This window comes from Trematomus bernacchii, unplaced genomic scaffold (genome assembly GCF_902827165.1).
Source record: "Trematomus bernacchii unplaced genomic scaffold, fTreBer1.1, whole genome shotgun sequence".
Taxonomy (NCBI): domain Eukaryota; kingdom Metazoa; phylum Chordata; class Actinopteri; order Perciformes; family Nototheniidae; genus Trematomus; species Trematomus bernacchii.
In genome coordinates this window covers 149,947-163,198 of record NW_022987651.1, presented here as the reverse complement: position 1 = coordinate 163,198, position 13,252 = coordinate 149,947, and the positions used below count along the sequence as shown (strand labels likewise).

General features: G+C 41.1%; 1 protein-coding gene across 2 annotated transcripts in view; it reads left to right on the top strand.

Moving 5' to 3' along the window:
- The window catches only part of LOC117486384 (filamin-A-interacting protein 1), a 41,849-nt gene that overhangs the window by 12,057 nt on the left and 16,540 nt on the right, over positions 1-13,252 (top strand). For both annotated transcript variants that reach the window (XM_034134806.1, XM_034134805.1), the window contains exon 2: positions 8,432-8,657. In XM_034134806.1, the coding sequence (XP_033990697.1) occupies positions 8,439-8,657 (219 nt within the window). In that variant the 5' untranslated portion in view covers positions 8,432-8,438. The remainder of the gene's footprint in view (positions 1-8,431; positions 8,658-13,252) is intronic.

Here is a 13,252-nt window from a genome sequence, read left to right as displayed (position 1 = left end):
TTATTATAGTATTTATAATTATAATTATTATCCTTATTGTTATTATCATTATCATATATCCATATAATCTTTTTTTTAACTATTTTTAAGTTAATCCAAAAATACAATGACCGGGGAAAAAATAAATAATCCAAAAATCCAAAAAAAACATTTTTTGGTTAGTTGGAGTATTCTGCTAATAATTTAGTTGATGCATTGTTCAGGTAAATAGCAATTGGTTAATTAACATATTACATCTTCATTTATTTTAAATATTATAGTTTATCTCAGTTTTCTATGTTGTGCATCTTTTTAGCATATTATTGCAGAATAAAGAGTCATCATTATAACTCAAGTTCAATCAGGAGAGACGTTGATGTATGGAATACATATTTATTACCGGGACACATAAAGGAATGAATAATGATTGCCACAATTATAACAGGAGAATAAAATGGTGTTTGGCGATTCGGCCCCAGTTTGCAGGATTCAGGAGGGGAAGAACCGCTCCGATGAAACCCCCCGGGGTCTAGACACTGGTGGTGGTGATAAGTAGGTGGGACCGGACTGCAGGGAGAAGGTTTAGCTTGGTCCTGAAGGAGACAGGAGGCGAAAGGGGTGGAGGAGGGTTGCGTCTTTGTCACCTGGAATGACAGCTGACAGAGGGAAGAGCAGATATAAAGGGATTAGCGGGAGCAACGATAGGCTTGTGAGAATGGAGAGAGGAGAGATTGGTTAGCTGGGGAGAGACGCCCCCGATCACTTAATGAGTAAGGAGAGAGGAGTGATTGGTTAGCTGGGGAGTGACGCCCCCGATCACTTAATGAGTAAGGAGAGAGGAGTGATTGGTTAGCTGGGGAGTGACGCCCCCGATCACTTAATGAGTAAGGAGAGAGGAGTGATTGGTTAGCTGGGGAGTGACGCCCCCGATCACTTAATGAGTAAGGAGAGTGTAATGTGGTGACGTGTAATCTGAATGAAGAGCTTGGTCTTCCTGATTGAACTTGCGCTGAGCTTCATTAGCTGTTCATTTGTTATTATTTATGCCACTATAACGTCTTTTTGGGGTCCAATTATTGTTTTAGGCTTTTACAGTAGTTGTTGGCCCCTTGATTCACGGTTTCTTTAATACAGTTGTGAGTGTGACAGTTAAGGGTCTTTTTTTAAATAGTGGATTTCTTTCACTATCTTCCCATGTTTGTGCGATATATCAGAAACATAACATTAACCTGCACATGTGACTGGGGGAAATCATTATAAGAGTAACAACTCTCAAATCCAAAACCAGATGATCTCTTGAATCTAAATTCGCTGTTGTCGATTCACTGATCCAGTCTTTAGGCAGGTTGCTGCTTTCTGAACCTGAACGGCCAGTGGAGCTTTCCTCTTCAGAAACTCTGAGTGTGTTAATAATCCTGTGTGAAACCCCGTTATTATCCAGTAGCCGTCACCTCCCAGACTTCCCTCTCCACTCACCGTTTTACACGGTGTCTGTCGGATGGAAATAAACCTTTGAACGGTCGCTGGCTCTTCCACACAGCTTTGGCTGGAGCAGGTTTGACTTCTGTGTGAATAAATGCTGACAAAGAGGATTTAGAAACGAGACAATGAAACGGACCGGATGACAAACAAGTGTGTAAGCAGTTATTGCATTAAACAGTGACCCCTGTAATCGGCGGTCTCCAGAAAGGAGTAGTAGAGTGTTGCTCAAGGACTGTGAAGGATCAGTAGACGTATCGATGCCTGTGTGTTTTGTACAGGGTTGTACTTGCATACAAAGTTCAGGAGTTGATGGATTACACAACCCAGTCTCACAAAACAAAACGTGTAATAGCTCCGTTTGTCCACAGGGCAAAACGTAGTATATTCACAAATAACCCTCTCAAGACGTGACCTGGATACGATATTGGGTAAAAAAAAACATGGAGCTCAAATAATCTTCGTAATATCTATCAATCTATGGATCCTACACATCCACTGGACGTAGATTCTAAAAGTACAATATTAACTTCTCGCTAGAAATGTAATCAAAAAGCATTTTAACGCCAAACTCTCCTACAATTTAGGATTTTCCACTAAAAAATAAATGAGGTGTCCGCCATGTTTTTTTCTTCTCACTGGGAACGTTTGCGATCACGTGACACGGACACTGCTCATTAGAAATGAATAGGAAAACATATAGTATCCATGTCACGTCTTGACAGGGTTATTTGCGAATATACTATACATGGGGAGGCGTGTGGTGTGGGTTGTGCATTGGTGTGGGGATCAAGGGGTCACAGGTTGAAACCCCACTGCAGTCAGCATGTCGTTGTGTCCCTGAGACACTTCACCCCAAATAGCTCCTGTGGGGATTGCCCACAGTATTGAGTATGCAAGTCGCTTTGGATAAAAGCGTCTAACAAGTGATATGTAATAGCTACGTTTTGCCCTGTGGACAAACGTAGCTATTACACGTTTTTTGTGAGGATTACACCAGATATGTCTTAAAAAGAAGACGATCAGTTGGTGGACATGGCGGCCAACGTACGTACTGGTGCTTGGTCTCGATCCGGACAATTACAAAAAAAAAATCTAATAAAATGCCGCACTGAGATTGAATATTTCTGTATTTGTGTCACGTTAGATTCGCCAGTCTTTAGGAGGCTCAATCCAAGCGTGAGTCTATTAACTCCTGAGCTCAATGAGCGGTTAGTTCCTCCCTCAGTCACCAATGTTTATATTTGGCCCATTTTTAACACAAGTCACATATCTCCAGAACATTCTGACACTAAAATTAAAATGTACTCTTTTAGTTCCAGCCTCAAGTGGCCATTTAAGGAACTGCAGTTGGTGGCACTTCTGCATTTACTTCATTTTCCAGAAACCTTTCAAATGTTACCGTGTGGTTTAAACAGCAGTGAGTGTGATCTGTCGTCTGAAGAGAACATGGGACTTTGATGCATTTTAGGAATAATAAAATAAACTTTGAATACAGCTCTTAGACCCAGTTGACTCGATAGTAAACAGTGGATTAATGACAGGAGTATATTTGTTTTGGCTCTGCTTTTAAAGTTGTTCTTCATCAGTTAACGGCCTCCTGCTTTGGAGGAATTTAAACCTGCAGCACAGATGACTGACTACATCACTTTATAATGAGTTACTGTGACAGGAAGAACTCTTTAAACCTCACCAGCTGATCCTTCCCTTATAGAGTCCTTTTTCAGTCTACACGCCTAAATCATGGCCCATGAAAAGCATGAAGTTTGAAGAAATATAGTTTAGCTGGTGAATCTGGACCGATGCCAACTCTTCTTCAAACAGAGAGTGAATCCATCTTGTGTTAGATGTGTACTTTACTCCACTACATGTATTTAATCCCTTTAGTTACTTTACAGATGTGGATGAATGATGTGAAATATAATCAAGTGTTAAATCAGACTTTAGTTCCACCTGGAGTAAATCCACAAGCTACCCTGCAGTATACAAAGTCATTCAAACTAGCTGCACCTTTACCAGCTTTGAGAACACTTTCATGATCAATCATTATAAAACATATCATATATATTATTCTGAAATGGACCAATCTGCACAATGACTACTTTTACTGTCTCTACTTTCACTATATTTTGATGAGAATACTTTTATACTTTCACTTGAGGAACATTTTGAATGCAGGACTTTTACTGAAACAGAGTATTCCTACACTCTGGTACTTCTACTTTTACTCAAGTACAAGACCTGAGTACTTCTACTTTTACTCAAGTACAAGATCTGAGTACTTCTACTTTTACTCAAGTACAAGATCTGAGTACTTCTACTTTTACTAAAGTACCAGATCTGAGTACTTCTACTTTTACTCAAGTACAAGATCTGAGTACTTCTACTTTTACTAAAGTACCAGATCTGAGTACTTCTACCACCTCTGCTAAATGTACTTGGTTACTTTCCAACACTGGCTAGACAGGAACGTGACCCGGTGGATGTATTAGTTCCTGCTCTGGTGCTTTTCTCTGATAGTTGACCGAACGTGACCTTTGTTCAGCTAGCAACAGTCGAGCTAACGTGATAAACACACGTCTCGTTGTTTGTTGACAACAAGACGTGTTGTTCAGGAGTGAGAGGGCTTCAGCTGTGAGGGTAAATGGAGGTTCAGGCATCTGTGGGATTGCTGAAGGACCATAAAGTGATATCCCTGGAGTTTCCCCCCTTGTTGGACGCACACAAGTGGGGACACCCTAAAAATACCCCTTTTAAATTTCACCAAACAAACAGCTGCGTCCAGCTCACAAATAGAGGCCAAGGACAGATGGGATATTTAAGTGAAGTGGGCTGTAGAACGGATGATTAACTGTTAGAGGAAGGGACCGTTAACTGGGCCAGAGTTGGTGTTATAATCTCCAATATGATGCTATAAAAGTGTTGTATGTAAACATGCTAACGTACGCTGTTAGCAATGCTGTAAGTCACTGCTGAGTCATGCTAATGCAGCCATGTGTTAGCATTACTGATATTAAGTAAAGAGCTGAAACAATATCATATTTTTGTAGGCCAACCCTGGACATTAGCGCAACTTTGAGGATTTTTCAAGCCTTAATGCAAACGCCTGAGTATTAAGCTAACGGTAGACTATAAATCCACACCATGGTCACAAGACAACATATGTACGTAAGTTAAGTGTGTTTCATGTGTATGTAAGTTAAGCGTGTTACCTAAGTTAAGTGTGTTACATATGTACATAAATTAAGTGTGTAAACGTGATGACTTTTGGTTTTACTTCGTCAACAAACTTCACCCCGTCATAATAAATACGGCCACTAGAGGTCGTCGCCAGGGTTGGAATTTCACGGCGGCCGCCATGACGGCCATGGCCGTCGTCTGCCCCTCGGTCTGGCCGTTATGCCCCACAAATAATTGTACGTCCTACAGCCACCATGGCCTTTGTGCCCCTCACACTGTTAACATCTCGAAGTTGCTTTAAAAGCATCAGAGCAGTGGTCTGGTCTCTGAACTGCATTATGCTGCGTTCACAACGGACGCGATGTGTTTCACCGCGGCTGTCAGCTGTGTTTACTCCTGTCATTCAAACAGGATGCGCTGGAGAGGGGGCGGGGCTTATATCCATGTAAATACTGTGGTAGAAACCAACTACAACAAAATGAACATATTTTACCGTGATTTAATTGTAATACACGTTTCAAAATGATGCCGAAGTAACAACATACTGATACCGGTTAGTAAAAACCATGAATTAATGCTTTGACAAGTCTGCAGACAAGACGGCAGGCGAAAAACCTTTTAAAATGCGTGTTTTCTGAATGGAGATCGGATCAATCAGGCTAAGCTAACGCAGTATATGCTCCGACCGTCCACACTCACAACAACGGCCTACAGACAGAAATAAAGCAGCGACTGTATTCGCCATGACACAGACAGTCTGTGTTTTGTACATGTTTAACTTTTGTCCAGTTTCTGAACAGATATGAGGAGCTGTGAGCTCTGAGTGCTAACAGCTAACGGCTGATGTTTTGCTTTTCTGATTCAACGTCAGTGGCTGAGATCCTCACTGCTGATTGGCTATCGCGAGAACGTGTCACGCGAATTTGACGCTCGAGTTGAACAAATTGATTAAAGAGACTCTCGTACACACACACACACACACACACACACAGACTTTTGCATTTCAAAGTATTGCTTGTTCATACAGTTGAATGTTGGAGCTTCACTGTGCACCGCTGAATGATGTGTGTGCAGAGTTTGACCCTTGAAGGCTGTTTCTTCTGCTCTGAAATGGAATATATTTGTTACATATTAATAGAATTTTAGATTTGATTTCGGATTTGTGAATGGGAGAAGTAGTAGATAGAAAACATACCAAACACTAATTATTCAAAGTAGAGTATTTCATTTTAAATACGGTAATACTAAGGAGGCATAGGCCTATTATTATAATGTTTGACATTATTGATGTTAAAAAAGTGATTTGTTTTCCATGTCATTCGTGTGTTTTTCTTATCAGAAAGTGAAGTTATTTATTTGTAAGCTCCTCAATGGCCTTTGTGCCCTGGCATGTGGCCTTTGTGCCCTAAAAAAATGTGTGACACCAAAGGCCAAATGGCCTTGCCTCTCAAATAACGAAATTCCAAGCCTGGTCGTTGCCTTAAAAAAAAAAAGTAACCTCTTGCAGTGGCAAACAGCCAATTAGGAGGTAGAGTAAGTCTGAAATATCTGGGGTCAAGATGACAGATGATAACGGCCATTTAGTCGCTTGATAACATGTGTAAGTCGTTGACCAATAGCACACGATGTTCACATACTTTTAGCTGCAGGTCAAGAGGACTTTTGTAGTGACGGTCGAGTCTGAAAGTGGAATCTGTCGTCAGCGCTCGACTGTTCCTCCTGATGGTTAAACTCTGATAAGGTCACTGTGTGAAATGACTCCATGAATCAGAGTTGGTGAACTGTTTGCACAGATCAGTTTGCTTTAAACAGGAGTTTATACGACACCGTGATGGCATGTCGGTTCAATCTCCACCTGAAAAAACAATTTCATGTAACACTTGGCAACCAGCGTCTGAATTTATAGACTTTATACTCACTGTTTACCCTCAGTTGCAGAATGTAAGCTTTTATTGTTTTTTCAACAAACGATGAAAGTCATTTCAGGTTCTGCAGTAGGTTTTGTATTTTCTGACATCAGATATTTCAAAATCCTTCAATTAAACATGATATTAAACTTCTATTGAATCTTCTGAACAGGAGCTCAACATATTTATTGGGAACTTGGCTTGTGCAAAAATATTTTTTTTAACATTGAAACAAGGAATAACTCATGTTTTAACTTAACATGTATTACTCCTTAGTATAAAACTTGTTCTAGGAGGTATAGAAAGCTTCGGGAAAGACTGGAGCTTAAAAGAAAAGCACAACTTTTAACGTTATCTGCAGATTCTCTCCAAGCTTATTACCACCTCCTAGTTGCTGTAATGTGTACCTGAGCTCATGAGCAGTACATACGATTATACAGTCTCACTTCACATGATGACAGATGCATTCATTCATGATAGATTGACTTATTCCAACTCTGTAGCCCTATCCTGCAACTACTGCTTCTTGGCTTCACTTTTTGCCCTCCAGCTCTTTTAGTTTCTCTCCCAGTTCTCCAGTTCTCACCGTCAGAATGAAAAAAGTCCTGTGGTTTTGACGCGTGGGAAATCTTGGCTTCTCCCCTGAAACAACTATTAATAACAAGCTTAGGTTGCTACCGCATCGCTGCCAGGATTCTCTCTGGTTGACTCACGGTCTGTTTTCATCCAGAACCTTGGCTTCATTCAGATCCAAAAACGAGTCCGTTTGTCTGGAACTCCATGTCAATATTTCACAATGTTATCATAATTAGTTTGGCTTCTACCACTTACCATTTCAGTAGGGAATGAAATCCAACTTGCAGAGGTTACAATTGTGTTAGTTAAGCTAATCCATCATGGTTTCTTGTCATGCTATCATCACTTGCTAATTTGTGGTGCATTTGAGCTGCATTTTGGGGGATTTGTTACTGGAAAATCAAGCATAGTTGGAGTTATGGACATTGTGAGAAGGATAAGGAAGATCAAATGTGCTGAAAAGGGTTTTAAACATATTGTCTTCAGAGATTGTTATGTTAAATATCTGTTCCCTTGTGCCGTGTTATTGCACATGGAGCAGCTCTGATGCAAGACATATTTCAGACTTGACCAAACAATAAGGTTTATCATATCGTAAAATGAGGATTGTTGGATTTCAGAATAAAAAAATGTTAGTTGGAGATCACTGGAGTGTTCAATGACATGCCATTTCCAACAGTTAGTTTCCTGAAATTCACAAAAACTAGTATCAACCTGGTGTATTTCATAATGTTTAATAATTAGCTTCTACAACTTACTACTTACCATTTCAGTGGGGAATACAATCCAACTTGCAGAGGTTAAAACTGTGTTAGTTAAGCTAATCCATCATGGTTTCTTGTCATGCTATCATCCTTTACTAATTTGCTTTTGTGGTGCATTTGAGCTGCATTTTTGGGATTTGTTACTGGAAAATCAAGCATAATTGGAGATATGGATATTGTGAGAAGGATAATGAAAATGTGCTGAAAAGGGTCTTAATCATATTGTCTTCAGAGATTGTGATGTTAAATATCTGTTCCCTTGTTTCTTGGCTTAAACGTTTGTCCTTGTTGTTATTGAAATATTTCAGACTTGACCTAACGATAATGTTTAAACATATAGTATAATGAGGATTGTTGGTTTTCAGCAAAGAAAATATTAGTTAGAGATCACTGGAGTGTTAAATGACATGCCATTTCCAACAGTTAGTTTCCTGAAATTCACTAAAACTAGTATCAGCCTGGTGTAAAAATACAGCTGCCCTTTTTAAAATATTGGCTTTTCTTTTATCCCTGTTTCATTTATTGACCTCTACTCTATTTAAACAGGTAGACAATGCGCTCCAGGACCTGCACCATGGAGGGTCCAGATGACGGACACATCCAGACCACGAAGGTCTGCATCAAAGAGGAAGAGGAAAACACACCAGAGCTCACGAAGAGGAAGATGAAGGTCCAGAAACCTCAGAAACCTGCAGAGAGCAAGAAGGCAGCTCGAGATCTGTCGAAGTCTGAGTTACTGCACCTGCTGGGAATCATGGAGGGAGAAGTTCAGGTAGGAATCAGCCGTTAGCTTAGCGGTGGTGACGTGAAGTCATGTGACCGTGCTGTAGTTCCTTCATAGCCCAACATTAGCCACCTTTAGCTTAGCGGTGGTGACGTGAAGTCATGTGACCGTGCTGTAGTTTCTTTATAGCCCAACATTAGCCACCTTTAGCTTAGCGGTGGTGACGTGAAGTCATGTGACCGTGCTGTTGTTCCTTTATAGCCCAACATTAGCCACCTTTAGCTTAGCGATGGTGACGTGAAGTCATGTGACCGTGCTGTAGTTCCTTTATAGCCCAACATTAGCCAACTTTAGCTTAGCGGTGGTGACGTGAAGTCATGTGACCGTGCTGTAGTTCCTTTATAGCCCAACATTAGCCGCCTTTAGCTTAGCGGTGGTGACGTGAAGTCATGTGACCGTGCTGTAGTTCCTTTATAGCCCAACATTAGCCACCTTTAGATTAGTGGTGGTGACGTGAAGTCATGTGACCGTGCTGTAGTTCCTTTATAGCCCAACATTAGCCACCTTTAGCTTAGCGGTGGTGACGTGAAGTCATGTGACCGTGCTGTAGTTCCTTTATAGCCCAACATTAGCCACCTTTAGCTTAGCGGTAGTGACGTGAAGTCATGTGACCCGTGCTGTAGTTCCTTTATAGCCCAACATTAGCCACCTTTAGCTTAGCGGTGGTGACGTGAAGTCATGTGACCGTGCTGTAGTTCCTTTATAGCCCAACATTAGCCACCTTTAGCTTAGCGGTGGTGACGTGAAGTCATGTGACCGTGCTGTAGTTCCTTGATAGCCCAACATTAGCCACCTTTAGCTTAGCGGTGGTGACGTGAAGTCATGTGACCGTGCAGTAGTTCCTTGATAGCCCAACATTAGCCACCTTTAGCTTAGCGGTGGTGACGTGAAGTCATGTGACCGTGCTGTAGTTCCTTGATAGCCCAACATTAGCCACCTTTAGCTTAGCGGTGGTGACGTGAAGTCATGTGACCGTGCTGTAGTTCCTTTATAGCCAAACATTAGCCTCCTTTAGCTTAGCGGTGGTGACGTGAAGTCATGTGACCGTGCTGTAGTTCCTTTATAGCCCAACATTAGCTTCCTTTAGCTTAGCGGTGGTGACGTGAAGTCATGTGACCGTGCTGTAGTTCCTTTATAGCCCAACATTAGCCACCTTTAGCTTAGCGGTGGTGACGTGAAGTCATGTGACCGTGCTGTAGTTCCTTTATAGCCCAACATTAGCCACCTTTAGCTTAGCGGTGGTGATGTGAAGTCATGTGACCGTGCTGTAGTTCCTTTATAGCCCAACATTAGCCTCCTTTAGCTTAGCGGTGGTGACGTGAAGTCATGTGACCGTGCTGTAGTTCCTTTATAGCCCAACATTAGTCGCCTTCAGCTTAGCGGTGGTGACGTGAAGTCATGTGACCGTGCTGTAGTTCCTTTATAGCCCAACATTAGCCTCCTTTAGCTTAGCGGTGGTGACGTGAAGTCATGTGACCGTGCTGTAGTTCCTTTATAGCCCAACATTAGCCACCTTTAGCTTAGCGGTGGTGACGTGAAGTCATGTGACCGTGCTGTAGTTCCTTTATAGCCCATTAGCCGCCTTCCAACACACTCTCACTCCCTAAACGTCCAGGAGCGACGCTTGGTCAGGGTCCCGTGGCGTGCTTGTGTGTAAGCTGCTGCTGGTAATGATTGTCTGATGGAGGAACATCTATAACGTCCTCTCAGAGACAGGATGCTGCTGCCTCTCCCTTTGTTTCCACCCTGATGCATCTGTTAGGGCCGGATGAATATTTTCCATTAGTGATGGGACGGAGAATAACACAATACAAAGCAACAGGAAGGGCTGCTTTGTTACACATGACGGCTTTCAAATGAAAATGCTAAAAACGGACTGTATGGTCATTTTCATCACTATGTAATTACAGAATGTAAAGGTCCCCTATAATACTGTATTTCATCAATATATTCCAGGTCTCAGATATGTATAAATGATTTTCTTGGTGCATGTTTTCACCCCAAACATTGTCTTCATATGAATAAATTAACATGATATCACTGCCTACGTTCGTCAGATTAAAGCAGAGAATCCAAAGTTTTTGCACACAGTTATTGAGTAGATGTGTTTATCTAAAGTCTTTGTGAGGCTTGTTGTGAAAAGAGACATGTTTGTAGTTGAAATTGAAGGAAGCGGCTCCCTCTGCTGGTGCAAACCTGAAAGGAGTCGATGAGGTCATTTTTGATCAGTTCACATTCAGGTCATGTTAGCATTTACTGAGCAATCGGCTGATGTCAGAGAATCATTGTGCAAATATGAAATAAATAAATATCTCCGGCAATTCATAGGGATTCAATTTAGGGTCATATTTTGTGTGTGTGTAATTTATCTTAGATATCTTGTCTTTGTATTATTATGTCTTAGATAACCAGACTTTTTATGCAGGTCCTTTTTTTTAAATAATATAATATGACTGAAACACCTCCATTGGACTCCTTTGTATATTTCTGGAACATAGTGACATCATCACGGAACACTCACTCTCCTATTGGCTAACGCTCCAACACATTGTACAGGAGGAGAGGACTCTTTAAAGTAGAGACTATACATACTGATATACACCTGAACATCAGCAGGAGAGGACTCTTTAAAGTAGAGACACTACATACTGATATACACCTGAACATCAGCAGGAGAGGACTCTTTAAAGTAGAGACTATACATACTGATATACACCTGAACATCAGCAGGAGAGGACTCTTTAAAGTAGAGACACTACATACTGATATACACCTGAACATCAGCAGGAGAGGACTCTTTAAAGTAGAGACACTACATACTGATATACACCTGAACATCAGCAGGAGAGGACTCTTTAAAGTAGAGACTATACATACTGATATACACCTGAACATCAGCAGGAGAGGACTCTTTAAAGTAGAGACACTACATACTGATATACACCTGAACATCAGCAGGAGAGGACTCTTTAAAGTAGAGACACTACATACTGATATACACCTGAACATCAGCAGGAGAGGACTCTTTAAAGTAGAGACACTACATACTGATATACACCTGAACATCAGCAGGAGAGGACTCTTTAAAGTAGAGACACTACATACTGATATACTCCTGAACATCAGCAGGAGAGGACTCTTTAAAGTAGAGACACTACATACTGATATACACCTGAACATCAGCAGGAGAGGACTCTTTAAAGTAGAGACACTACATACTGATATACATCTGAACATCAGCAGGAGAGGACTCTTTAAAGTAGAGACACTACATACTGATATACTCCTGAACATCAGCAGGAGAGGACTCTTTAAAGTAGAGACACTACATACTGATATACATCTGAACATCAGCAGGAGAAGACTCTTTAAAGTAGAGACACTAAATACTGATATACACCTGAACATCAGCAGGAGAGGACTCTTTAAAGTAGAGACACTACATACTGATATACACCTGAACATCAGCAGGAGAGGACTCTTTAAAGTAGAGACACTACATACTGATATACTCCTGAACATCAGCAGGAGGACTCTTTAAAGTAGAGACACTACATACTGATATACACCTGAACATCAGCAGGAGAGGACTCTTTAAAGTAGAGACACTACATACTGATATACACCTGAACATCAGCAGGAGAGGACTCTTTAAAGTAGAGACACTACATACTGATATACTCCTGAACATCAGCAGGAGAGGACTCTTTAAAGTAGAGACACTACATACTGATATACACCTGAACATCAGCAGGAGAGGACTCTTTAAAGTAGAGACACTACATACTGATATACACCTGAACATCAGCAGGAGAGGACTCTTTAAAGTAGAGACACTACATACTGATATACACCTGAACATTAGCAGGAGAGGACTCTTTAAAGTAGAGACACTACATACTGATATACACCTGAACATCAGCAGGAGAGGACTCTTTAAAGTAGAGACACTACATACTGATATACACCTGAACATCAGCAGGAGAGGACTCTTTAAAGTAGAGACACTACATACTGATATACACCTGAACATCAGCAGGAGAGGACTCTTTAAAGTAGAGACACTACATACTGATATACACCTGAACATCAGCAGGAGAGGACTCTTTAAAGTAGAGACACTACATACTGATATACACCTGAACATCAGCAGGAGAGGACTCTTTAAAGTAGAGACACTACATACTGATATACACCTGAACATCAGCAGGAGAGGACTCTTTAAAGTAGAGACACTACATACTGATATACACCTGAACATTAGCAGGAGAGGACTCTTTAAAGTAGAGACACTACATACTGATATACACCTGAACATCAGCAGGAGAGGACTCTTTAAAGTAGAGACACTACATACTGATATACACCTGAACATCAGCAGGAGAGGACTCTTTAAAGTAGAGACACTACATACTGATATACACCTGAACATCAGCAGGAGAGGACTCTTTAAAGTAGAGACACTACATACTGATATACACCTGAACATCAGCAGGAGAGGACTCTTTAAAGTAGAGACACTACATACTGATATACACCTGAACATCAGCAGGAGAGGACTCTTTAAAGTAGAGACACTACAT